The sequence below is a fragment of the Halictus rubicundus genome, chromosome 13 (assembly GCF_050948215.1).
Source record: "Halictus rubicundus isolate RS-2024b chromosome 13, iyHalRubi1_principal, whole genome shotgun sequence".
Classification (NCBI taxonomy): domain Eukaryota; kingdom Metazoa; phylum Arthropoda; class Insecta; order Hymenoptera; family Halictidae; genus Halictus; species Halictus rubicundus.
In genome coordinates, this window is record NC_135161.1 from 5,868,925 (window position 1) to 5,896,075 (window position 27,151).

At 41.1% G+C, this 27,151-nt stretch overlaps 2 protein-coding genes and 1 long non-coding RNA gene across 4 annotated transcripts in view; 1 reads left to right on the forward strand and 2 right to left on the reverse strand.

Annotated features, from left to right (window-relative positions):
• LOC143360479 (angiotensin-converting enzyme) lies at window positions 1–11,716 on the reverse strand. The gene is made up of 13 exons (XM_076799381.1): window positions 11,234–11,716; window positions 5,549–5,743; window positions 5,228–5,389; window positions 3,587–3,668; window positions 3,369–3,509; window positions 3,104–3,286; window positions 2,933–3,027; window positions 2,713–2,864; window positions 2,506–2,633; window positions 2,184–2,427; window positions 2,015–2,104; window positions 1,830–1,937; window positions 1–1,740 (listed from the first exon to the last, which is right to left on the reverse strand). Exons 2-13 carry the CDS (start codon window positions 5,732–5,734, stop codon window positions 1,128–1,130), a joined length of 2,184 nt encoding a protein of 727 aa, XP_076655496.1. The 5' UTR covers window positions 5,735–5,743; window positions 11,234–11,716; the 3' UTR covers window positions 1–1,127.
• On the forward strand, window positions 3,032–24,376 carry LOC143360481 (uncharacterized). 2 transcript variants are annotated; one of them, XR_013083286.1, is made up of 4 exons: window positions 3,032–3,049; window positions 11,067–11,192; window positions 20,609–20,754; window positions 23,796–24,376. It is a non-coding gene; the product is annotated as an uncharacterized LOC143360481 (long non-coding RNA). The 2 variants fall into 2 exon arrangements; XR_013083285.1 differs by lacking the exons at window positions 3,032–3,049; window positions 23,796–24,376 and having other exon boundaries at window positions 10,810–11,192; window positions 20,609–21,503.
• The window catches only part of LOC143360480 (putative peptidoglycan muropeptide transporter SLC46), a 17,528-nt gene continuing 3,835 nt past the window's right edge, over window positions 13,459–27,151 (reverse strand). Inside the window, exons 2-6 of the mRNA XM_076799382.1 lie at window positions 19,903–20,004; window positions 16,883–17,020; window positions 16,732–16,815; window positions 15,142–15,298; window positions 13,459–15,030 (exon numbers count right to left, since the gene is read on the reverse strand). Coding sequence (XP_076655497.1) covers window positions 14,841–15,030; window positions 15,142–15,298; window positions 16,732–16,815; window positions 16,883–17,020; window positions 19,903–20,004 — 671 coding nt within the window. The 3' untranslated portion in view covers window positions 13,459–14,840. The remainder of the gene's footprint in view (window positions 15,031–15,141; window positions 15,299–16,731; window positions 16,816–16,882; window positions 17,021–19,902; window positions 20,005–27,151) is intronic.

The window sequence follows — 27,151 nt, forward strand, 5'->3', positions numbered from 1 at the left end:
TTCTATGTATATTTGTACCAAAACAAGGCTTTATTTGCGCATCTCTCGTTAGGTACAAAATAAATATACTTTTATAAAAAATATAAATCTTCCATACAATCCGTTAAAAATTCCGCACACGTTACGTACGAGCGGTAGAAAAATGTTGCACGATTCGCGTATTTTTGTGACAAGCTCCAATATAGGTACATTTCCGTCATTTCCATTTCACTCTATAGTTCGTTCGACGATTATGTACAAGTCGTAAGAAACTCGATTCCTACGATATAAACGTGACGATTTTACTGGCATACAATAATTCTCTAAACGGATCTACAGAAAATAGAGGGCGGAAAACATTCGAAAATCTCGTTCAAATTCATTTCCCATTTTCTACGGTTTGGCATACTTGTAGAGGAACACTGTTGCACGCTAGGCGTACACGATCAACTTTTATATTACAATTCGTAATCTATTTATGCGCAATTAGGTATGATATACAACAAAAAGAATACATATGTATGTATAGAATTTTCTTCCTAAAAAACAACATTAACCGCTTACCTTATAATGATATGTTTCAATATTATCGCAATGTACGATTCAGGGTGCAACTGAAACGCAACGATGGCTGCACGGTTGGTCACGTGACGGAGCTCTGATTGGCCCGTTTCGCGCAGGACAACCCTTTCGTGCTCGGCGCGCCAACAATTCGAAAATTCAAATTCTGCGGAAGACCGAGCGGGCGATGCGCGAGGCAAGCGGCTAACGAATGTACGTATAGCGTGGTTTAAATTAAATTAATTTGTTTTCGTACGCAAAGAACGCATAGAACGCAAATGATTAATACTTTCTCTTGTATCGAAGGTCTGAATTCTTTCTTGGACATTCACTGTTGCGCGTGCGCTGCTCGTCGGGCGAAACAACTGTGAATTGAGTGTGTAGCCTCGGTTTTCGTCTCGTAACGAGCAGCCTAAGGAATGTACGATGATGTCACGATATCATTGCGAATTGGTTACCGATGTCTTGCTCTGTCTGGATGGCGATAAATTACTCGGGTAAAAAAAAGAAGGCCTTACAATCTAAATGCAAAGAACAAATAAATATATGCTTTCTCGATGACCCGAATAGACAGACGCACACACTTGTTAAACGTATCTTCTATTCTTCGGCATTTTGCGGCACCGTTGCCGGTAGAAGATCGCTATTAAACAAATCACTATAGTCGCCAGGAGCACCGCTCCCACCGCCCACACCGCTTTACTAGTATTCATCTTTGGTTTCGTGTCTTCGTTGGGCTCTACACTATCGTCTAATGACTCGTCGGGACGACCTTCGTTTGTCGCTTCTGATCCCAATGGATTATGGTTCTGCGGCTTCTCCTCCGTCTCGTGTACGGACGATTTCGACCCTAAGCTCTTGTTGCTGTTGTCCAGGGCGTTACCGTCGCCCCTTAGGCTATTTTCTTTGCTGGAAGGCGTTGTGGTTACTATTTTTCTTCTCTCGGTGACCGTTCGCGGCGCGCCGGTGGTCGTCGTTGTGGGCGCGTTCATCTCTGCAATTGTCTTCTTCTCCAAGTCGTGCAACTCCGACTCGTTAACGGTGACTGGTTTGTACTCGAAATCTTCGTCCAACTCGTCGATCAAATCTTCCAAAGGAGAGAAGAACGATAGGATCGCGTCAGCGGATATTTCATCTATCTCGAAGACGTTGTTGATTATTCGCGACCACTCGTCGCTGCCTCCTTTCCGAACCAGCTTTCTGTTAACAGGAAAAATTGGTTGTTTAATTCGCACCTTTATCATTAATTCTGTAGAAATTAAATGATATAGATTTTTGTTGGTACTCACAGAATGTCGTCTTTCGATTGTCTTCTCAGCATGGGCTCGTACCTGACTTCCGTGGAGTCCATGATGTATTGATAGATTTGGAAGGCAAGAATCGTTCCCGTTAGCTTACTGCGAAATTAATGTTTATTTTAATAACGCGGCAGCATCGAAACGATCGTGAATGTTTAATCGTTATTGCTACCTACGGAAGATACGGTTTATTGCTGGTGATATAATCGTCATTCAGGAACGTGGGTATTTCTGTTCCATTGTTGTCGAGACCTTCGTACTCTTGCCTTGAACGAACGTATTCGAAATGAATATCTAGCGAAATTGGTGATAGCACGTCACGCGAATTAGTTAGCAAATTCATACCTGTACTGCCACCAAGATGACGTTAGATCTTCAGGCTTCATGCCTGTCTCGTTGGCCTCGATCCTCCACATGTCCGCGGACATGTAATAAGCTAATCGAGGTAGTACGTCCAAGGCGGTTATCATCAAAGATACCATTAAAAGTTGCTCTTTGTCGGTAGACTTATCTACGATGCGAGAGTGGTTCAGCCAAGCGGGACTGGCTGCTAGGATGCCGAACAGTTCACCTACGCTTTCTTCTAAAACTGCAAATTTACACATCGCGTTGATTGCCACTGTTCGAGTGAATATAATATTTTTTTATCGTAAGTTTCCCTTCTTACCGGAATATCTATTAGCCGTAGTAAGTACTGGTATATTCTGCAGAGTTATTTGATTGTATACAACTTTCCCTACATCCTTATGAGCGGAAAGATAATTGCTTAACGTAGGCTCGTAGCAAGTAGATACCCTGAGGAATATTTTCACAGTGAAAATAGACACCGTTCTACTAGAAAACATACAGGCTTAATTAATTTTAGTGTACGCACCTCATAGCGCCATCCTTACAAAAATTAATTAGCTTAGATGGGCATTGCCCTTCGAAATTGCTTTCCTCCCAAAATTCGAGTTCCGGAGCGTTATCTAATAATTGTGTGCCCATATCAGAGGCAGTTTTGTACAATGACCTACCGAGAAGTTTCTGAAATGAAGTCAATTATTAATACGTTACGTTCATGTATACTACATGAACAACGGTATGCTACTGACTCTTTTCCAAAGATTCTTTTTTATGTTGTGGATTAGGTCTGGTTGAGTAGATACATCCACCGCAACTGGAGTCCAGTCGCTTCCTTGCAGCGATCCTACAAAGAAGACAACGGTAAGGTAAGAAAACACTATCTCGTTCTTGAGAAAACCGTGTCGTAAAAATTAACTTGCCAAGTAGATACGCCGGGATTGTCTGGTTCGCATCGATTTTGTATTTATGCGACAAGTTATTTCGTACGTGCTGCAGTATCTTTTTATGCAGTCTAGCGATTCTGGTCCACTCGTATTTAATTTGCTCGTAACCGTCCTTGTATCCGCTCAACAGCTCCCAGTATTGCGTAACATCTTTGGCACCTGAAACATTGTACACCGTTAACGCGATATTGTTTGCGCGTGCGAGCGGAAAATTTAATTATCCTTTTCGCAAAGCACTGACCATTTTCTTCGGCAGCTTGTTCAACCAATGGAAGAATAGTCGAGACATTTTCGGCTAGAACGTCCAACTCTTGGTGCCATGCTGCCCAGACGCGTTTCTTTTTCTCGGCGTTGTTGTTGAAATACAGCACGCGTTCCGCATCTGAAAAAGTCAGTATTTTTAATATTCAGAGCATGGATACATTCCCGTCAATTAATGTTTAATTTTTTAATCTATACCTCGACGCGTGTAGTTGCTACTGGATTCTCGGAACACTGCAGACAATCTCTTCAACTCTGCTGTCCCAGCAAAGTGGACAAGCTGTAAAGTAAAGTCATCTCAAATTGTCTGCAATAGCGCATATGGACCCAATTACTGTGGGGGTGCCAACTACCGTGCCTATATTAATTATACTCATTTTTAAGGCGTAATGAACATTGATGCTAGGCTTACGGTGCACTAAAGATGACTATTTTACGTTACTTTATAAAAATAACAATGTGCTGCCCAAAATAAAACTAGGACACTTGATGTAAATAGTGAAGTAACGATGACATGATCCTCCTAGGGTTTCAAGAAATGTTCTTGAACTTTGACTAATGACTGTAAACACGCTCACAATAAATTGTAAACACTGATACAAATTCTTCTCGTTTCGGTGACTCTAATCAGTACGTTTCAGAAATTCATTGGGATTTATTCAATTGTGACAGATAACGTTACTTCTCTGAAACGATGGTGTACAGTGATGCAGAAAAGATAGACATGTTTTTAGTTTATGGTGAGGCAAAAAATAACTCAGTACAAGCATCTCAACGCAGAAAAATACCCTGAGAGAAATCAATCTTCTCTATAAAGTTTTGACCGCTTATTTCAATTGTTTTGTAAAAGAGTATTAAATTGCTGAACACAAAACGATCAAAGTCTGCTACTGGAGAAGATGCAGAAACTTTTGTATTGGCTACAGTCAATATTGATCCTACTACAAGTCGAAAAATTGGACGTTCTTTAGGCATTTCCAAAGCAAGTGTGAATATTACAATGTTATACATTTCATCCATACCATATTTCCTCACATCAGGAGCTTCATGGCAACGACTTTGAGAATCATGTTGCTTTTGTAAATTAACATTTCTTTTATGACATTCTCTTTACTGACGAAGCCTCTTTTTCTAACCATGGACAACTGAATACCCATAATATGCATTATTGGTGCACTGAAAACCTGAAATGACTTCGACAAGTTGAACACCAGCGTCCATGGTATGTAAATGTATGGTGTGGCATCGTTGGTGATAAGAAACTCAAGGTCAAGTGAAGGTCATAATATTACAGGTCATTGGATTTGTCTGGGGCTTGGCTATCATATAGCGATAATAAAAATATATCATTCCATTTGAAAAAGAAACCTGGATGACCTTGAAACCTCAAAAAATATAACCTCGAACAAAGGCTATAGCCGGCTTTGGGGGTCAAATCTGCCCCAGGAGGTATTTTATTCTAATTTGCGCCATTCGATAGCCTATCAAAAAAGATACCTTTCAGCCAAGTTTTAGCCCGATACCTCATTTGTAAGGGTAGTTATAGAGGAAAATCGAAAATCCAGTTTTCGGCCCATTTTCCCCATTTAACGACAATTTAAAATTCTGAAAAAAATCTGACACATTTCGGATACCAAACCACATATTTTGAATCGTTTTCAGATTTTTCCGTTGCAAACTCTGGTTGTAAAAATCGAAAAATCGGGTCGATTTTTTTTTTTGTAATATTCATTATGCTTTAAAAATAAGTATAATTAATATAGGCACAGTAATTGGCACCCCCATAGTAGTTGCATCCCTTACCCTATTGCGTATTGAAATGAAAAAAATGCAACTTACTGTCCTGAAATCGGTGCTGTTCAACAGAGCATCGCCGACAGTCACCGCGGAATCATACTTATACCGCGAAGACGAGTCGCTAGTGCTATCGTCCAAGGACCTGTTAACGACTTCAAGTTTTTGTATGTGCTTGAAATCAGCATAATCGACCAGCCCATCTTCCTGTAATTTTAATATTTCATAAAATTGCAAATTTAGTCTTGCACGCGTGTACACGCGTTTTTTTATTTGATTTTGTCGCGAGCCAAGCGGAACGTCGTGCAGATTATGAAAATCCGCGAACGTCGACGATCTCATGCGTATGTACGGTCAAATGTTTACCCATATGGACAGCGTTTTTTCGGACGGGTAATTAACGAACGTCCATTCAGCTTCGGCGGTATTGAAACACATATCCTCGTAATCGAACTCGGTATAACGTATGAATGCCGTCCATTCGTCGTGCTCTAAGGACGCGGTGACGCATATCGCAAGACACAATATTATCCAGGCCCATTTCGATGGCATCCCTTTCAGCTGGAACCAGAAGAGAATCGTGAAAGTTCATTCCTTCGAGAGATTCCGTCGGAACGAAACTGGCATGATCCGAAAACTTTCAAATTATCCCCGTCGACGAGCACGCATCGCCTCGTCCCGCACTCATGAATATTCCAATCCTCCCGTTATCGGAAGGATTTTACGGTTTCGCGGCAACGAATCTGGGAATAATGTTAGTCACCGTCGCATATGTAATTGAGTCACTCGATCATTGTTGCCCCTCGCCCCGGGATGACTCAACGTTTGATCTTTGTATTATTAATTTGCTACTGATTGTCGGTTCGCCGGAGACATTTACACTTATCCGAGGAAAAAACTGGCTCATGGAAAAGACGATCGCAACGTTGTTTTCTCGATAACAAAACGACAACAACAAGAAGAAAAAAAAAGAAAGGAAGAAAATGATGAAACCGATTTATTGTTTTTGTTGATCATTAGATACTCGAAGGACACGCCCCCCGACCTTTAATTAAGATCATCTAGGCGTTGCGTGTTGCTTGTTTTCGCGCGGGACAGATCGGCCAACTGGCTACAAACACGGGAGCCTCGATTCTTGCAAACAGAGGACACGCACGCCAGAAGACAACGCGAGTTGACTCTCGGGGATTGGTAATCGAGGCTTGTAAATCATCTGGCAGCCCATTGGCCGTAGTCGCATCGTCAGCCGCGTCGGATTTAATTGTTACTAATTTGGCGTACGGTTGCGCCCAACCGAACGATCAGAACCGTCGAGCCGCGTCGAGCGTCTTTCTATTGACGCGTTAAATTGATCGTCGAACGTGTCATTATTGCAACGACCTCTCCTACTCTCTCTTTTATGACGTCGAGAAATAACTGCGCGAACACACGTGAGAACCTATTGTCTCTTTGGCGGTTAATCTAGCTTACAAAAAGAAAAAGAAAACTTGCATCGTTACCGACCGAAACGGTATAACGGCGGGATCGTTTATGGCAGTCCCGACGGTGTAAAAGTTGCAAATTTAATCGCGCAATCCGGGGCATTATTGAGCAAGCCGGTACACATAAAAGGCGAAGCGTTTCAGTTCCAGTTTCTAGAAACATCGCGGCAATTGTCGCGAATGTTTACAAGCGCGATGCTCCACGTCGAGTTATTTATGAGAACGTTCATTGGCGCCGTAAATCTCGTATTCAGTTTCTGGCCTGTTTCGCGAATTAAAACGCAAACGTCCGACGGTGTCAGATTATGATAATCGACGCCAAGCGCCTTCGCGATTAAGTCATTCCGCATAGGCCGTTGGAAATGGTAATTCGAAACGTTCGAATTACATACGCGCGCGCATTTTCTTTGTATGCGGGAAATAAAAATATTCACCGAAAAACAATGGCGTTCGACCGATATACGATTACGTGGCCGTTGATAAAACGCAACGCAACGCGTTCCGGGCTTCTGCGTGTAGACGCGTGTACAAGGGTCAAGCAAGCATCGATAATGTGTCGTCGGTGTGTGTTGTACCGCGCACCGGTCGAATTAACATTAGGTTTACGGGACCCGTCAAAATGACGGGTTCTAATATTTTTAATTTACGATTATTGAGATTGTGACGGTCCATCTACGTGGAATTACTCAACAAACTTATTTCCTTAGGTAAATATTATTTAACACGTTCACCGCCACGTCACCCATACGAGGGTGACGGAATTATTTGTGCTGGTTTTAAAATGAATTTTTACGTTGATATATTCATTGTACCAAATTTTATTAGGATCTGTAACGTACAAGAAAGTTGGAGGACTACTCAGTATCATACATTTAACCCTTAGCACTCGAATGGTGACTGTAAGGCACCACTAAAAATTGCTTTGTATCATTATTCTGGATATTTTTTACATTATTAAACTTGTTTGTATTTAATAAATTACTAAACATTTCGGTATTCTACAAGTAAATTGCACCATTCTCGTATGTATAACATGAAAAAAGAATATTCTTCCTATATATATAGAAGGGAAATATTCTAGGTCGGAAGAAATGTTTTGTTTTGGAGTTCAAATAACTTCGAGTGCACAGGGTTCATTTTTTTCAATTTTTATTTCATTAAATAACTTGCTTTGATTTTATGGAATTTTTGGGGGTTCTAGTTCGGCGTTCTTCTTATTTTTATAATGTAAAATACTCACTTTTAATGCTCCGTAAACCTAGTGTTAACACTAGAACTACCGAGCCCTAAACGTGACTTAGACTTATCCCTTTATAGTAACAGCAAGATTGAATTTTCTCAGATTTCATACGATTTTCATGGTAACTTGTACTCCAAAGAAGAGATATATTAAAAAATTTCTCGTGAAAACGTTTTCATGGTTTCAGTAATCGTGAAAGAAGAGAAATCATCCACCAGTCATTCTGACTGGTTCGGTAGTTCTAATGAGCCTTCCCTATTTCCTGTAGTGCTTCCAGCTGATTCCGATAAAATGAGAAAAAGAGAAAAAAAGAAAATGTCTGCACAGCAGTTCTCGAGCGATTCTCGCCGCGCGTGCTCGCTCGACCGTTCCGCGAAACGTTCGGATACTCGGAACCCTTTCAGTATCGTTCCACCGTGAACATGAAATAAGGTACTTTGTGCGGAAACCGGTCTCCTCGTATTCATCGTTATGAATTCATAGTTTGTGCGCCCGTGTCAATGGGGACAGATAAGGCGAAAATTATTGTGTTCGGCTCTCGAACGATAACGACGTCTTTTCGTCGAACTTTTACAAAAGCGGCAATTGTTCCGAGTTTTCAAACGGTGTAAGCTTTTTTAAAATCGCGCCAAACGACCTGGCTTTCTTTTGACGAATTGGAAGAATTGGTTTAACGAATAATGTGCAGAAAAGATTTTGAAGAAATTGCAGTCGCTAGGAATTATAAGAGCAGATGGGAAAAAAACTATCCAAAACTTTTTTATTTGAACCTGTAATGAAAATTTAAAATATGCGTTTTGTAGATCTATGTTGGTTATACACGTACTGAAAATTTCGTCGAAATCGGTTGACGCAGATAAAAATGCCACGCATTGAAAGATGTTAGAATTTGTAGAATTATAAGAGCAAATAAAAATGGCACTTTTCAAAACTTTTTTATTTGTAATGAAAATTTAAAATATGCGTTTTGTAGATGTGTGTTAGCTATACACGTACTGAAAATTTCATCGAAATCGGTTGACGCAGATAAAAATGGCACGCATTGCAAAATGTTAGAATCTGTAGAATTATAAGAGCGAATAGGAAAGGAACTTTCCAAAACTTTTTTATTTGACCCTGTAATGAAAATTGCAAATATGCGTTTTGTAGATCTATGTTAGTTATACAGGTACTGAAAATTTCATCGAAATCGGTTGATGCAGATAAAAACGCATCGAAAGAGATTAGAATCTGTGGATTTTAAGCAAAAACTGACCAAAAGTTGTGAAAAACTACGATTTTCACCACTTTTAACCACTTGTAGCTCGTTTGTATATGTACAGCTTCTTTCGATATAAGACGACAGCTCGGGACCAGCTTTCGTCGTATTTCGGATGAAGAAGAAGAAGAGGAGATATATCGATTTTCATATTTGAAATAACAATTGTCTTATTTCTTATTTCGATTTTCTTAGAGTAAATTCTCGATATATGTCAACGCACGCGTCTTGCCAGCGTCGTGTATTATCCAGGAAACATAAGCGAGCTGTGTTATGTTTATTATGGTAGTGGGGATAATTCCGCAATGTTTATCACCAAGGCCTTGGCGACATAGAGAAATTAATGTAATCTTTAACTAATCTTTAACTAACATAGATGTACAAAATAGGCTGAAATAAAAAAGTTGTAGAAAGTGCCATTTTTATTTTCTCATGTGATTCTTAACAATTGCAATTTTTTCTAAATCTTTTTTGCACATCATTTTGAACATCAATTCTTCTAATTGCTCAAAAAAAGTCAGGTCGTTTGGTCCGATTTTACCTTCTAGGTTTACAGTCACTAAAAATTGACCTATTTTTTCATTACTTTATAAAAATAACATGAATGTATCTATCAAAATTTGTAGCCATTTTTTAAATAATATATACCCAAAGAAATCAATTTGTTAAGTAATTCCTCACGGATGCATTTTACAATCTCAATATTCGTAAATTAAAAATATTAGAATCCGTCGTTTTGGCGGGTCCTGTAAATTTAGTGTTAAAAAAGTTTATACTGTTTTCAAGGGCGTTTGAACACTTTTATGGGCCAGTGTATGTAATATAATCGGAATAGGCTTTTAGCGAAGCAGATCGTTCCGGCGATTCAGATAGTATCCGTTGCAAACTATATTGGTTTTCGATAAGTTTGTGTGGTTTGTTTATCGTCTATTTGTCAGAACAGATAACTAAACTAGTTGCCTCAGACTAGAAACCCGATTTTCACGCATCCGTCCACGGGAACAGCGAACTGGTACTTCCGGTCCAGTGGGAACCACACGCGGAAGTCCCGCAGCGTCATTCAATAATATTCACTGTTTTCAAAACGGTTCTAACAATTCCTCGAACGAGGCGTATCGCTTGTTTTTCCGTGACCTTGGTCGGTGATAATCTGCTTCAACGAACACGCTGGAGCATGGGTTTCTGAACCTAGGGTCGCCAGGATCGTTCCTCGAAAAAAAGTATTGAAAATCACCAAGTCTCGGAAAATAGCTAATCCTAACAGAGAGATAAGGGATCCAATTACTGTGCTTATATTAATCATACGTATTTTTAAAGCATAATAAATATTAACACTAAACCCACCACCGTCGGTCAAAATGGCTCAGATTTTTTATTTTACAATTACTGAAATTGTAAAAATGCTTTCGTGGGAAATGATTAAATAAATATATTTAGGAGAGCATGTATTACAATACGAACCGCACAAAATCCAAATAAATTCAATCTCGTCATTTTTATAAGACATCATGTATTAGTTACTTTTAAGGCTCGGTTTAGTGTTAAAAAAGTGATATATGACATATTAACCGATTTTGATGAAAAATCTTTAATATTCATTATGCTTTAAAAATAAGTATGACTGATGCATAGTAATTGGTACGCCCACAGTAACTCGATCTCTCACCCCAGAAGCTAGAAATTCCGGAGATTCGCGAGAAGGGGAGGAAACAACCCCCGGACAAAAATGCAGAAAAGAGATAAAATCTTGCTCGAAAACAGAAATAGATTATTTGAGAATGCTTTTCGAGTTACGCGATAAATATTGGGCTCTGTCGGAGGTAGCAAGGGTGGCTTCATCCCCCGTTTTGCAAGCAGTCAGGTGCAGCACGATCCGGCAATAAGAAATGCGCGGTTTGTTCGTAGGAACCGTGGTGTGCCAAAGATTCCACGGAAAATCGGCGTGCCTTACGGTCTCTCGAGCCTGTCTGTTCGAGGAACGCAAGATCAGTTCTCAGTTGGACCGTTGTCAAGAAAATGGGTCCGGGTACGGTACGGTTCGGTTTAGTTTAGTTTTCCCGAATCTCGCTCACCTTTGCTGGCCGAGCGTCGTTTCGCTCGACGTTCACGTTCTCACTTGTGCCCCGTCTCCGTGTGCGCCGTGCAACGGAGAGAAAAGAACGCTTTCCGCGTGCAAGATCGACGGAGAGGAAGAGAGAGGGGGAGAGAGAGAGAGAGAGAGAGAGAGAGAGAGAGAGAGAGAACGTGAGAGCGTCGTTCTCTTCGCGAGACGGGGAACTTTTTCGGAAAAACCTGACCCCGGTCTGTGTCGCGTGTCTCGATCCTCTCTGGTCGGCCTCGTGGAAAAACGCGCGATGTTTGGAACAACAGCCGTGTGTGCGTGTGATGTTCGCGATCGCGGAACAACTTTACGTCGCGACGTTATTGGATGAGAACGGCACGTACGACGAATCGCGCGTCAACTCTACGACTATTTGTACAAAGTTCGCACGATCCAAATTCCTTCACATCATGCCACCTCGCTTCGACGGCGGTGCGTTACTGTGGCCAGCGTGACGTGACGTGACGCACCGCCATCGGGGACACGATTGCACACTGATCGTACACCTTCCTAACGATCCGACCTCCGCTGATAACCTCCGGCGATCTTACCGACCGTGCGAGGCGCGCCATTTCGAATTTTCGAATTTAACGATCTTGACAATCAGCTGGCTAGGATTAAAGTACCACGTGCAATTGCGATCTATGCACAAGCACGATTATAATGCAAAAACTGGTATATCCGATTTCTTCATCAAGCTCTTCGATTTCAACTTCTACGTATCTATTTCTGTTGTTTCTTATCGTTTCTTTTTGGTTAATCCGTTTAATTACACGCAAGAGCGAAGGACGCGAGTTGACGAGGAACGATAGTATGTACAGGAATTCTGAATGATATTTTTCCTTTTTTTTCTCTACAGATAAGATATGTATACAGGGTGTTCGTTTGAAAACTTTTCAGCCGAATATCTCGGAAAGTATGAAAGATATTAAAAAAGTGTAAAACACGTGTCCAAGGATTTCGAGGAAGAAAGAGGGGGGGGGGGGCGTTTTCAAAGTCATTTGAAGGTCAACTTTGTTTTTTCAAGTGAAAACCTATATTTTTTATTATGGGATCTTATTGTACGTAAAAAGACCAGCAATTTTCGTAGGATACTTTTTTTTTTATCCGCGCACTAGTTTCGGAGATATTTAACACTAGATTTACGGGACCCGTCAAAATGACGGATTCTAATATTTTTAAATTGCGAATATTGAGATTGTAAAAATGCATCCATGAGCAATTATTTAACAAATTGATTTCTTTGGGTATATAATATTTAAAAAATGGCTACAAATTTTCATAGATTCATTCATGTTATTTTTATAAAGTAATGTAAAATAGTCATTTTTAGTGCTCCGTAAACCTAGTGTTAAAGAGAAGTAGAGCGAGCCATGTTATTGTGTAAACTTCTTTGACGCAAATCGTTGGTTTTCCAGTTGTGCTAGCACGTACCGTTTCAAAACAAAATTGTCCTCTATTGATCTCTTGTTTATGTTGTCTGTCTTTCAATATAAGATTGTACTATTTCGTCAAGTGTGAATCATCGTAACAAGAAATACTATATCGTAATAAAATTAATTATATAAAATGGTGTATTCTTTAGAAGAACGAGTAGAAATAATTTTTATTTATGAAGCTGATGAGTGTGCTGGAAAGTTTTCAAATGAACACCCTGTACAGAAAAATCACTGTACACAGTGAACTTACATATGTAAACATGCATGCATATGTGTTTTGTTTAGCTTCCTGACTCGTTATCGCGGCTTGTTTACGCTCTATAGTTTTTGTTTGTTTTGAAATTTGTTATGTAACGGGTTGCAAATGAGAAAACGGATTACGGGCGCGTCAAAAGATGTGCAAGAAATTGATAATCGTTTGAACGAGTTTACGGGCGATAGTTGTTGTCTAGCTGCGGTAAAGATGGCGCGATAGTATGGGAAACTTTTTGGAACAGACGATGGTAAGGTAGGGAGCGTGGTTGGACAATTATCGGTAGTGGAGAACAGCGGGGACTCGAACCATTTCACAGTCGGTATTCTGTGCAGTCTTATCGAAAATTTTATGTGGTTTATTGTATATAGTTATTCAAAAATACTCGTTCAATAGGTATAAATTCCTTGTTTTGCCTACTTGCGAACGACAAGGAAATTCTAATTAATTTCAAATGGATGGTAGCGCGAAAGGGTTAAATACTGGACGAACTGTCAATGGAACTGTAATGGTCAATGAAAACTTTTTATTTCCGTAACACTATTTATCTCCTAAATACAAAACTATTGTACTATATCACAAGAAGCTATAATAGAGGAGAGAGTAGGAATATGAGATATCCGTTTTAGTGTTTTAAATTGAACATAGAAATTTAATTTCATATTGTAATACGCTGCGGAAACGTAAATATTCTTACAGTGATTTTGATTTTGTCGCTTCTTAAAATGAAAGCAAATCCGGCCTATGAGAATACTGCAGTTTTCGGGGATAATAGAGTTGTATAAAACAAAGTTGAAGTGTTACCAAATCGTCAAAAAGTAATAGGGCAACTACAATTACAAGGAAAATTTATTTTATTTCGTTTCAGTAAGTTTTATTTAGTTCTAGTCGGTATAATATCTGACGTACAACCATTCTTAGAAGTATCAATGTCGTGAATTGGTGAAAACCGTAGGTGTCTCAAATTTCTACCCTATCTGATATTCCTACCCTCTCCTCTACACGTACGGGAATGATGCGGCTTCTTAATATAAATACTATTCAATAAAAATGTACAATCGGTCTGGCTCGCGGGCGAGACTCCCTCGGGGAATGCAAAATCTCTCCGTCATTGCGCACGACGACTGCCATCATCGCAAAGAATTTCGAAAATCAGTTTCTCTCCTTTCTTTCGCGAGCGGGAATCGCTCGGTACTTTTGCCATTGCGAAGACGGGGATTATTGTTCTTCCGATTGTGAAGATCATGGCAGTCGAAGCGCGAAGAATATCGAGCGCGGGATGAAACTGTCCGTGAATTAGTTAGAGCAGCTAAGCGGGGAGATGTATGCGTTCGTAATACTGATACGCTCGAACAGATAATACCTCTGTTTCGTGTTTCGTCTATTGTCACAATTCGCTTAAGTACCGGAGACTGCTTGTACTAGAACTGGGAAATAAAGGATAGCTTTGTCAGGTTCGTCGCGTTCTTCGCGGAGCAACAAACAAAATGGTAGGAAAAAAACCCTCGGCCAATTTCACACGTGCGATCGATTTCTTTCGACGCTTTCGAATCTCGTTTTTGTCATCCCTCCTCGTAGTTATCCTTTATTTGAGTTTAAAAAAAAAAAAAAAAAAAAGAAAAGAAAAAAAAAACCAAAGAATTCGTCCGCACGCGACTTAAGAACCGGCAAAAAATGGTACGTCGAACCTGTGTTCCTCTCGCGATCGACCACACGAGAGCGCAGAGTTCTTCCTCGGGCGTGTTGTGCTGTCTTCTCATTGACCCCTCCGTTTTTCTTCCGTTTTACACTCTCGTTTCTCGACGGGCACCACACCGTGGTCGCCCGTCGATCGGTTACGATTCACTCGAGATGCATTTCAGTTCCGCGAATAATTAATCGATCGATTAACGATCGGCCTCGAACGCCGCGTTGGTCACACCGTTCATCGTGGGACCCTCCGGCTTCTTCTCGCTGGCGATCTGCCATTTCGCCTTTCTCGGATCGCCCTCCGTTTCCTGTACTTCCGGTTTGATGCTCGCACTCTTCTCCTGCTCCAGAAGCTGACGATCCCTCCGGTGCTCCGTGTACAGCCAGCTGTTTCGAAATCATTCGCTAAACTTTAACCGGTGTCTTATGAATTTAAATTGTTTCTAAATGCGCGAGATTGGGGGTGGGGGCGACCGGAAGCGCAGTAGCACGACTTACAAGAAGGCGAAGACTGCGGGCATGGTCATGCAGGCGCCGACAATGAAGAACGTCCCCGGGAAACTCTTCATGGTTGCGCCGTAAATGGAGCTGTACATTGGCCCGTATACGAGCGGCATCAGCGACTCGCAGACTCCGAACAAGGAGTTCACTTTGCCTGCGGAACCGTTTGAAAATTATATTGTATGTGTGTGTGTCTATGTGTGTGAGGTTGGGGTTTCCAAGAACTTGATTCGGACGGTTTGAAACCGGTCGCAAAGGACAGGAAAACCTCGTTAGACAGCGGCGCGGCCAGTTAAGAGAAAAGTCCGTGGGAAATTAGCTCTCGAGGATAAGATCAAATAAAATTATTCTATTTACACGATTCCGTGGAAACGCCGTGCGGACACAAGGTGAAACGGCGCAACACAGTCCGATTACCGTGAAGGTTACCGCCGCCATTTTCGAACGGGTACAATTCCCATAATTCGCGGCAAATTGCCACGCTACACCGGTACAAAGTCATTTGTCAATGATGATCGTGTTTCCACGCCGGTTCCCCCCCAAAAAAGAAAACGCGATGAAAATCCTCGAATCATCCGGCCATCGATTTGTGCCATTTTTTTTAAAAAAGAAATTTTATAGCAATTTCGCGCAAGATGATCTGTCAATCTAGCAAAGAGAAGCTTCAGTTTATCTGGTTAATTCTTTAATAGCGATTTCGCACAAGATAATCTAATAAGGACTGTCTCCTGAGATCATCAGTGAAAAACGAGACTGTAGTTTCCCTAGTTAATTCTTAAATGGCGATCTCTCGCACAAGATAATCTAATAAAACTGTCTCCTGAGATTACCGTTGGAAGCCATAGTTTTCATTTAATGTATTCCGACTCCTGAGATTATCAAAGGAAAGCCGACGTTTGAATTTTCCCAATCCGTGCTTTTTGCTCGCGATTTCGCACGAGATTGGCTAATGAAACGGTCTTCCGAGATATCATCGTGAAAACGGAACCTCCGGCGCAACACGATCGTCAAAAATCCAACTACAGTGATTTCTCTATGTATGTCGCCAAGGCCTGGATAATAAACGTCGCGGAATTATCCCCACGCCGAGGAGTGTAAACATAACACGACTCGAGTATGTCTCCTGGACGATACACGACGCTGGCGAGACCGGTGTTGTTGACATATGTCGAGAATTCACTGTAATCGGCTTCCGACAAGTGAATCATTAATGCCAATGTCACAAAACACAGTACGCAACATTATCATTCGATGAATGTTCTCTCGGGGGCCTCTGGAAGGTTGATTTATCATTGACGCGTCGCCTAACTATTCGATATTTGCATACACGGTCTCGCCAGGTGTTTCTGGCCTCGTGTTCGCCGATCGCGCGTTGACTTTTGCCACCGTACGCGCTAATTGCATTCGAATGCACCGCTAATCGCATCGGACGCGCCGCGTTTTCTCTTGCGTGTTGACGTAACCGGAGGCCCGTTAGCGGTTTCTTCTTTCGAAAAGAGAGAAGGCAGAGAGAGAGAGAGAGAGAGAGAGAGAGAGAGAGAGAGAGAGAGAGAAAGAGAAACGGAGTTTGATCTATGGATCGCTCACCGAGCTCGTCCGCGGACACCAGCTTCGAGACTATCGATCGCATCGCGATGAAGGATGTTCCGTTCACGATCTCCACGATCGCCCCTGGAATTTATAGAAAGGATCGGTGATTAGTATGGTTGTCGCCGATCGAGCGGGTACGATCTTTTACCTAGATAGATCATCCAGTCGGTGGTGGCGAACGCGTACACGAAACCAGCGAGGATCTTGCTCATCGAGCTCATGATCCCGACGATCGCGTCGTCGATCTTCAGTATGTGGCTGAACACGCCCACCGAGACCGCCGTGCCTGCGAGAAAACAAATTCTATCCTAATTCATCGCATTCTTCCCTTACACAACCTAATCAACATCAGCCTCCTACATTCTCGGACGCGATTAGTCGCGATTTTACAGAATGCGAGTTTTAATGCGTTTTACTATCTTTACACTAAATTACAAGGATCACGACTTGGACCCTTACATCGTGGGGCATGATAGTTATGCGTTTATGGCAAAAATGGGAAGATTAAAATTATTTAAGAATCTATAGACTCCGTAGATTGCCGATAAGGTAGAGTGACCATGTTACCGACAAAAAAGGGCGAAAAATGGTTTCACAAGTTTTTGTCTTTATATGAGAATCTTTTTCGCTGGGAAAGGGCTCATTCGAAAGGTGAAGGTTCAATGCAGTGCGCGCTGGTCATGAGCTGACGAGATTATGCGATTATTTGGTAATATAAGCGTTAAAATTGACAATGTGCATGCCGTGGAACGAAAGCATTTTTAAGTCACTTGGATGAGTATCCTTGATTCTATCCTGATTAATCGCATTCTTTTTTTATGTAACCAATCAACATCAGCTTCCTGCATTCTCGGACACGATGGTTCCAGTCACGATTCTACAGAATGCGAGTTTTAATGCGTTTAACTATCTTTACGCAAAATTGTAAGAATCACCACCTGGCTGCGGACCATCACATTGTGGGTCATGATAGTTATGCGTGTATGGCAAAAATGGAGAGGATGGATGAAATGATTTAATCTATTATTATAATTGAATCTATTATTTTAAGGGCTAAGGCTCTGTAGATTCCCGATAAGGTAGAGTGACCAGGTTACCGACAGAAATGGGCGAAAAATGGTTTCACGGGAGGAAAGTTTTCGTCTTTACATGAGAATCTTTTTCGCTGGGGTTAGGCTCATTCGAAAGAGGAGGATTCAATGCAATATAAGTGTTAGAAGTAGGCCAAAAATTGACGATGCGCATGCCGTGGAATCCATTTTGATGCCATTGGATGAGTTTTCTGGATGAAATCGAGGGCATCGCGCACTAGAAAATATCTCTAGCTACAAACTGAAGCATAACACATCACGCAATAAGACCCCGGTCTGACACATATATGGCAACATTGTTGACAGACCCACGTGATTTCCGGGTAGTACTAACCTTCAAATAGTACGTGTCAAAATTTCATGGCATTCTGACCGTTAGTTTAGAGGTTACAGTCGTTTTAGTGACCCCGATTTTGTAATTTTCAAGACAATGGATAGAAAGGAATTTCGTGTGTTGATTAAACACTGTTTTTTGATGGGGAAAAATACTGTTGGAGCCAAACATTGGCTTGATAAGCATTATGGGGACTCGGCACCTGAGAAATCAACTATTATTGACTGGTATGCTGAATTTAAACGCGGTCGTACAAGCACCGATGATGCAGAACGCTCTGGTCGCCCAAAATCGGCAGTTGTTCCGCGAAAAGATATTAGAAGGTAGTGTCTTTACAATTTTACATGAAAATTTGGGCATGCGCAAGTTGCTTTCGAAGTGGGTGCCGCGTTTGCTCACACCGGACCAGAAACAACAACGCGTCGACGATTCAGAGCGCTGTTTGGAGCTGTTCAAGCGAAATAAAAAGGATTTCTTGCGTCGGTATGTGACAATGGATGAAACATGGATCCACCACTACACGCCTGAATCAAAAAGATCGTCAGCTGAGTGGACAGCAGCCGGTGAAAATCGTCCAAAGCGACCAAAAACTCAAAAGTCGGCTGGCAAGATTATGGCATCCGTATTTTGGGACGCGTATGGAATTTTGTTCATCGACTATCACACTATCACTCTTGAAGGGGAGAGTATGTTGATGAATAAACTGGAATTTCTAAAAAAAAAAATTTGTTTTTCTTAGTTAGACCGGAGACTTATTGAGTGATGCGTTATCTTGTCTTGATTCTCTGAGAAATGAAGCCAAAAACTTTCTTCCCGTTCGTGGCGTCAGAATTCATAATATCGGTGAATATAGAGCAAAAAATGTGACAAGTTTAATTACAGACTTAAGACCTGGTGACTCTGCAAAAGTCACGCGACTACCCTTAGCTCTTCAAAAAGTAATGGTGAAACGCCTGTGCGGCTACAGTCTCTCGCAATATTTAGTCGAAATTGTACAAAATTCGAGGTTCATGAACGCATAATAATTGCAGCCCAGTGGCAACACCCGCAACATCAAGGTCTTCGGCGAATCGTTCAACGTTGAAGACGGCACTCTCCAGCGGATTGTTTAGGGAAGATAGAGCGAGAGATAGAGTGAGAGACAGTGGACAGGGGGTTCGGTGTGCAACGCTGCACCACGCTGCACCACGCACGAAGATGCGTCTCGCTGCATCGCGGCGGATAAGTGGCGGATGCAACCTCACGTGCGAGCCGCTCGATCGCACCGCGCCGTATGTAATTCTCTCACGTGTTCGACGTAATCGCGGCGAAGATATCGCGCGGTTCCGCATAAAAGAAAGAAACCTCCGGCGGACAAACAATGCCGCGGACAGCGCAGAAATTAAATGTCATCAGGGAAAATCGGCTCGCTTCGTCCAGGAATCCTTTGTATTCCGCTTGATTCGCGACTCGCAATCGTCCTGCGGATACTTTGGCGACGAACTAATTACACGTCCAATTGTTCGCGTAATTATTCCGTAAATCCTGTTCCTTTCGGATGTTATCACTATTCTTTTAGTAATTGCGGTTTCTATTCCGCCCGCGCCGTTACGACGGCGGAAGGACTCGCGGTTTTTCACACGTACGCGGCGAGCCCGCGATCAAATTGTTGCTAATTACAATTCTGGAAAAGGAACATACCGAACGGCGACGTTGAACTATTTAATTGAAAAATTCAACTTACGGGTTAACTTGTGCACTCACCGATCAGATTGGTCACCATCGCGAACGTGGTGAACATGCTGAACTTCACCTCGTTCCAGTGGTACCTGTACCTCATGTACAGGTACATCACCGCCATTTCACCTGGAACAGAAAACTCGGCGTCAATCCCATTGTTTCCCGTTTTTGGTTATAGATCGTTGGAAATGTTCGTCGAGAATGTTTGCATTGCGAGAGGACGGAGAATCGTCGCGAGTTTCGCAAACCGCGGAGAGTATCCCCGAGCCTATGTAGGTGGGACAGTTCCGCTCGCACAGCATGAAAGATCATGGTCAAAACGTTTTTCAGAATTGCAGCTCGCGTTCAACGTTGCATCTGCAATGTTGCTCCGCCGCTCGTCCGCGAAACCGCGCAGCGACCGCTTTGAAAATTCAATTGAAAACGACCGCGGAGAATCCTTCTTCCAGCAATACATTGGCATCCGACGAACGCCATAATCTCTCGGCTCCAACATGGCGGCCGCTAGGCCTCCATATTGCCTTCCGGAGTTTCGTTCTTCGAAGCAACTCGAGAAACGAGCTGCATCGATAGCTTGACAAAAATTATTCAAACGTGTTCGTCCGCTAACCATGCAACGGGAAATATACCATTGTGTTCGGGGGAGTTCGCATAATGTCCGTTGGGTGGAAAAATTCGGGTAGATCTTTAGATTGTCGACGTTTTTCGCTAATACGATTGAATTTTTCAGGAGGGAAGGCTAATGGAGGAAAAGAGCTTCGGGATTACTCGTTGCACGCTTCGTCGATGGATCTAGGGTAAAATGGCGGACTCTGGAGGCCGAGGACAACGCGATCGGTACACGAAATTCCGCAGCGTGACCAACTTTATCCCGGGGTAATTTTCGAGGCATTATTATCCTGGGCGTTACGCAAGAATGCCGGCGTTACACAACAAGTTCGTTCATCACGGGTCTCCGTTTAATCGTTTCCGTCGAGTTTCGGTCGTTATCACATCATTGTCTTGTTTTCTTTGCGATCGTTTCGGCCCGCGGATAATCAGCTCCCGGTATTCCTAGCGCCGATTTATCTGCGGCGCGGATCTGTTGCCGAATGGAAAATCCAGGTTCGAATGTGATCGAGAGGAGTAATAATAATTAGCATAACGCCTTGGCTTTTAGTTTAGCACGGCGATGCGAGTCGACCGCGATTATTACCGGGTAATTAAGCCGGCCTTAGACGCGTTTCTTCGCGGCGGTTTTTCTGATTTTGCATGACGCTCGCTTCCGCGCAGAACAGGTAGCAAATTAAAATGCCCGGCTCGCCGGGAAGATGCGTCGCGATCGATCGCTGCAATGTGGCCGTGCGAAAATGGGCGGAGACTCGATCAAATTGATCGAATTAACGCGATTCTCGGAAGAGCGATCGTTAAGGAAATTTATGTGATCACTGGGTTTACGGAGCGCTAAAACTCACTATTTTAAATTACTTTGTAAAAATAACGAGAACGTCCTACTCACGATTTAAGCAATATTTTAAAAATAATATACAGTGTGTTCCATGAACTCTGTTCACTTGAAAGATTTTGGTTATTTTCAGCAATACGCAAAAATGTTTGAATTCAAAGTTGTAGGATTTAAAGCAATTAATAATACAGTGATAGCAGTTTTCTGACAAGTAGACGGGTGAAGAAGACACGAAGGTCACTTTTGTTTTTTTGAAATGGAAGGACATATTTTTAATGCGTGATTTCGATGGAATAGTAAACACTGTCCACCTGAAATGTTTTGGTTATTTTCAATAATACGCGAAAGTGCTTGAAATAAGAGTTGTAGGATTTAAAGCAATTAATAATATAGTGATAGCAGTTTTCTGAAAAGTAGACGGGTGAAGAAGACACGAAGGTCACTTTTGTTTTTTTGAAATGGAAGGACATATTTTTAATGCGTGATTTCGATGGAATAGTAAACACTGTCCACCTGAAATGTTTTGGTTATTTTCAATAATACGCGAAAGTGCTTGAAATAAGAGTTGTAGGATTTAAAGCAATTAATAATATAGTGATAGCAGTTATCTGACAAGTGGACGCGTAAAGGAGACACGAAGGTCACTTTTGTTTTTTTTAAATGGAAGGACATATTTTTAATCCTTAACACTCGAATGGCGACTGTAAGGTGCCACTAAAAATTGCTGTATCATTATTCAAAATATTTGTTACATTATTAATTTGTATTTAATAAATTACTAAACACTTCAGTACTGTACGAGTAAATTGCACCATTATAACATGAAAAAGATATATATAGAAGAGAAATATTCTAGGTCGGAAGAAACGTTCCGTTTTGGAGTTAAAGGAGCTTCGAGTGTAAATGGTTAATGCGTGATTTCGATGGAATAGTAAATTCTGAATAAAAAAGTACTAAAGTACATTTCTCCTAAAACTTACCGTTTCTGAGAGAATTTAACTTTATTTGTCCTATCACTTTCGTTATGAATTCTATGAAACGTGTTCGAAGCGTCACCTTTCCTTATTATATAAAGAAAACAATAGAATGATTAAAGTCAAATTATCTCAGAAACGGTAGATTTTGGGACAATTGTACGTTTGTACTTTTTCACTCAGAATTTACCATTCTATAGAAATGATACATAACAAGTAAGTCATTCCGTTTAGAAAAATTAAAGTCACCTTTGTATATCCTTTACCCGTCCTCTTGTCAAAAAACTGCTATTACTATATTATTAATTGCTTTAAAAGCTATAACTTTTATTTCAATACTTTTATTTTCGCGTATTATTGAAAATAACCAAAATATTTCAGGCGTGGGACACACTGTATACCCGAAGAAATAAATTTGCTAAATAATTCCTCATAGAATCATCCGTAGAATCTTAGTAATTTTAAATTAAAAATATTGAAACCCGTCATTTTGACGAGTCTTGAACAATAGCAGAATTCAAAGCATGCAAGTTTTTCTTCATCAAACTTACCGCTTTGAGCATTTTTTTGTTTAAATCGATAGGAAATTTCCACAGGAATAGGATAAAAAAAGTTAGAAAGTGATCAGAGATGTTCTTGTACGTTATTTTCAAAATAAAGTGATCGGTTGTATTGGGCGGAGTGGCTCACGTAATCTAAAAAAAGAAGAAAAAACGGCCGAAATACAACTTTTTGAGGAAGAGGAAGATCTGTTCTATGGCCCTGAAATCGCAGACTAGCAAAAAACCGCGGTAAGTTAATGTACAAACACGTAACGTGTTTTTCACGTTACTCAAATTTGAAACGCAAAATTTCGCACGGCGAGCAACGTAGCTCAAAAACTGATTACTCGATCATTACGAAACTTGGTATATATATTCTACAAAAATTGGCCGCAACATGACGAGCATCGATTTTTTAATTTTTTATTTAAAACATTGTTATCAACAGAAAATCCGTTTTTTTGTTCAAAACTTCGCCGCTTTTTCAATTTTGCAAATTTTAATAAAAGAAAAATGTCATGTTGTGCGTATTTGCATAAACTAACGATTCCATTTCCATTTTTTTTGGTTTGGGATCATTTTTGTGCACTGTACGGCGCATTTTCAGGACGCCATTTTCAAGCCGGCATTGCAGCATTGATATTAACGATTAAAATTTATAAAAAATATTTCTGTCCACATTGTAACGTTAATAAACGATACCTCAAATTTCAAATCAATCTACGCATTACATTTTTCAGGAAAAATTCTTGAAAAACAGGCCATTCACACAAGGTTCCCCCCTTAAGTGCGGAAAATATTGAGCATCGATCGATCGTTTTAGAATTGAAAGGTTTCGAAAGCCGGAGCTAATTGCTTTTGCCTGTGATGGACTCGCAGCTTCTAAGCTCTTGGCGCTATCTGAACAAAATTATTTTTCCCCAGTTTATTTGAGCTTATTCGAGGTTTTAATTGCAGGAACACGAGTCAGCTGTCCATTACGAAAAAGAAGAGTCTTTCAGCGTCGCCGAGAACGCGAAGCACGAGCCTGGAAGCGTTGAAATCTTGCTTCGCGTCGTCCATTTTTCGGAAGAATCGTGAATCGAGACGGCGTTCACACGGCCGCTCGTAATGACCAAGAATCCCCACGCCGGTTCAGAGAATTCAAACGAAGAACCTAATTTTCGAGTTGACTCAATTGAGAATAATCTGCCCTTAACACGGATCCATGCGATAATTCGTCGCAGGTTTCGTGACGGGTAAGCAACCGCTCACAGTCGAAAAACACGTCCGGGATGGTTAGATCACGTCTTGCTTAGAGGATGCGACGCTGAGCCTCAAGATTGAATCGAATCGTCCCACGCGTTCGCTTCTTTGTAATTTGTTTGGACGTGTCTGTCAACCCTGGATCTTGTTCGACTAAAAGACTCTAATCAACCTCGAACACCAAATTCTCAGACTCCGGAAAAATCCAAAATCACTATGCTGGACTAAACGTATGATTCATAGATCCGACCGCGGACGTTTGTATACAGTCTTATCTAAAATTCGAACGAGGAAAAAATTCCCCTCGATAAAAATCAAATAAAAATGTTAATAATGCCGGTCGAAATGCACGCTCTCTCTCTCTCTCTCTGTCTCTCGCATTTTACGCGTTTGCTCCTGCCATAATCGCGCGAAGATCCGCAGTGGGGGAGCAATCTGCGAACGATGTGCACTGCGTCCGATAAAAATCGGTGAATATTTATTATCTCCTGGCGATATCGTTCACAGGGATTTGTAAAAGGAGATACACAGAATCGAGCGGAGTGGAACCTCGCCTAACTTCTCGAGGAATTACAGCGAGTAAAAGCAACGATCCAAACGCGCACGCATGGACACCGGCGCGGACCCTTCGAACCGCCAAGACTAGACTTATTTCCGACGGTCAAAGATCTGAAATTACATCAGAGTACTTAAGTCATCAGACCGTATTAGCATTCGTACGCACAGAATATAGTTCTAATAGGTATGTTGACTTCGCACGTACCACCGCCGGTCAGAAGTCACCGTTCTTTTTATTCCTCGAATCGTTCTCTGTCCGGGATAAATCGCTCGAGGGCAAACAAAAGGAAAACATTTAGAAAGACCGAGCGAGCTCTCCTCCTCCCTACTTTCTCAGGATAATTAATTAGCAACACTTTCCACACGATCCTCCGCGTGAAACCTGTATACACTTTTGTACTCCTCCATCTCCCGAGGAAGTTTCTATCATTTTTTCGTTTCCGTTGAATCTAGGTGAAGAGATTAATTAGCATAGACGGACGAATTCTTGCTGCAGCGTGCCACGATGGTAAAGCGCTCGACATGTAAAAGGGAGAGAAAGAGAATATATTGCAACGAGATCCGGGATTCGCATAGCATGACGCGGAATCGCGTTACACGCGCATCAACTGTCCCGCGGTGCACTTTGCAGATCTGTAATTAGGATTATAATTGTTAATCTCGCCGAATTTCAGGGGCTGTTTTCACCCTTTCAACGTGGATGATGGCCGATCAAAAATATACGTGTTAAATATTTTTGTTAGAACCACCGCTCGCATAAATTTCGTGAAAATCGGTATGTCCAGATTCGATGTGGTCGCCCTTGTCAGATGCTGCTCATCATTTCGCTGAATTTAATGGTACAGTCTTCTCTCGATATATGTCGTAAATATCTGACTGATAAAAGTCGCAGAACTATCCCCACTACCGCCGGGTATACCCTGTGAGGAATAGTATCTCTTGGATCATATATGTCGCTGGCAAGACCCGTGTTGTTGACATATATCGAGAAAACACTGTACATCAAATTTAAAGATTTTCTATGTGCAGTCTTTACTCTATATTTGTCCCGAATGCATAGACGATAAAAGTCCTAGAACTATCCCCACTGAGATAGAGAATCTCCTGGCCAATATATGTCCCTGACTAGAACCGTGTTTTGGACATATATCGCGCAAACACTGTATTTTGGAAGTAAGTAAAAGACTTTGAGAGGTATAGTTTTTATTAGCACTAAACCTACCACGGTCGAAATGACCGATTTTATATTTCACAATTATTGAAATTATAAAAATTCATTCATCAAAAATGAAAATACTGGAATAAATTTCCTCGTCGAAGCATTTATTACATTACAAATTACGGACAATCTCAATAAAGGGGTTGCCATTTTTATAAGGCAATATTTACCAGATACTGTTAATGCTTGGTAGGTTTAGTGTTAAAAGAAGGAATAACTTTCTGTGTGGTTCTCGTTCTCATTAATTTAATAATATATATATATATATGTTAAAAGAATTTAAAACCTTCAATGTATAGATTCCAGCGTATCAAGATTATTAACACTAAACCTACCACGGTCAAAATGACGGATTTTACATTTCAAAATTATTGAAGCTATAGAAATTAATTTATGGAAAATAGTAGAATAAATTTCCTAGTCGAAGCGTTTATTAAACTGAAAATTACGGACAATCTGAATAAACTTAGAGTTGCCATTTTTATAAGGCAACATTTACCAGATACTGTCAATGCTTGGTAGGTTTAGTGTTAAACGAAGGAGTAACTTTCTGTTTGGTTGTCGTTCTCATTAATTTTACAATGCATAAAACTCCGCAGGTATTTACTGCTTATTCTAACTGCTCATGGCACATCATCGAGAAAAAAATGATTAATAGGACCGAGAAAGACTCGCAGATTCAGTTTGTCCCCATTCCGTCGAACCAAGCGGCATGTTAATGCAAAATGACAATACCGTGGCCGATTGCATCGTCAATTACGGATTATTAGCGCATCATGGGTTGGTATTGCGGCTGGGGATTCAAGGCAACCTCGTCGTAATTTCATTAGACCGGTAATGCGCGCACATTATAATGTTTCGTTGCGTGCTCGTGCTTGCAGTTAAAACCCTAGAAAGACTAACGAGGGAACGCAAATTTTTCTAGTAGCAAAAGTTACTTTTCACCGGTGATCGTCCACTTTCGAGGTATGAAAACAATGAAACCCGATACCTCGTTTGGGAACCTGAGAACCTAAATCGCAAACCTCTACACCTTTACCTTAGACACGGTTCTTGTGTCATCGATTTCTATATTGGTTTCTATATCGGTACTCTAATCGCTATTTTTTTTCGATCCTAAGTTTCCTAGATAACACGAGCTGCTTCGAGAACCGTAATCGATGGCAGTTCTCGAGCCCCGTTTCAATACTCTAGTGAACGCACAATGAAAGTATCAATTTTCTCTTTTTTTTTTACAGGAAAACTGTTAAGAAGTCCTAATCATAGATAGGAAAAAGAAAATACATGAAAA

Coding starts and splice junctions, on each gene's coding strand:
- LOC143360479 (XM_076799381.1), bottom strand. CDS start 5,734: ATGCCATCGAAATGGGCCTGGATAATATTGTGTCTTGCGATATGCGTC. Junction 2,105..2,183: donor TCATCTTGGTGGCAGTACAG/GTATGAATTTGC, acceptor CGTTCGTTCAAG/GCAAGAGTACGAAGGTCTCG. Junction 1,938..2,014: donor AGCAATAAACCGTATCTTCC/GTAGGTAGCAAT, acceptor TTAATTTCGCAG/TAAGCTAACGGGAACGATTC.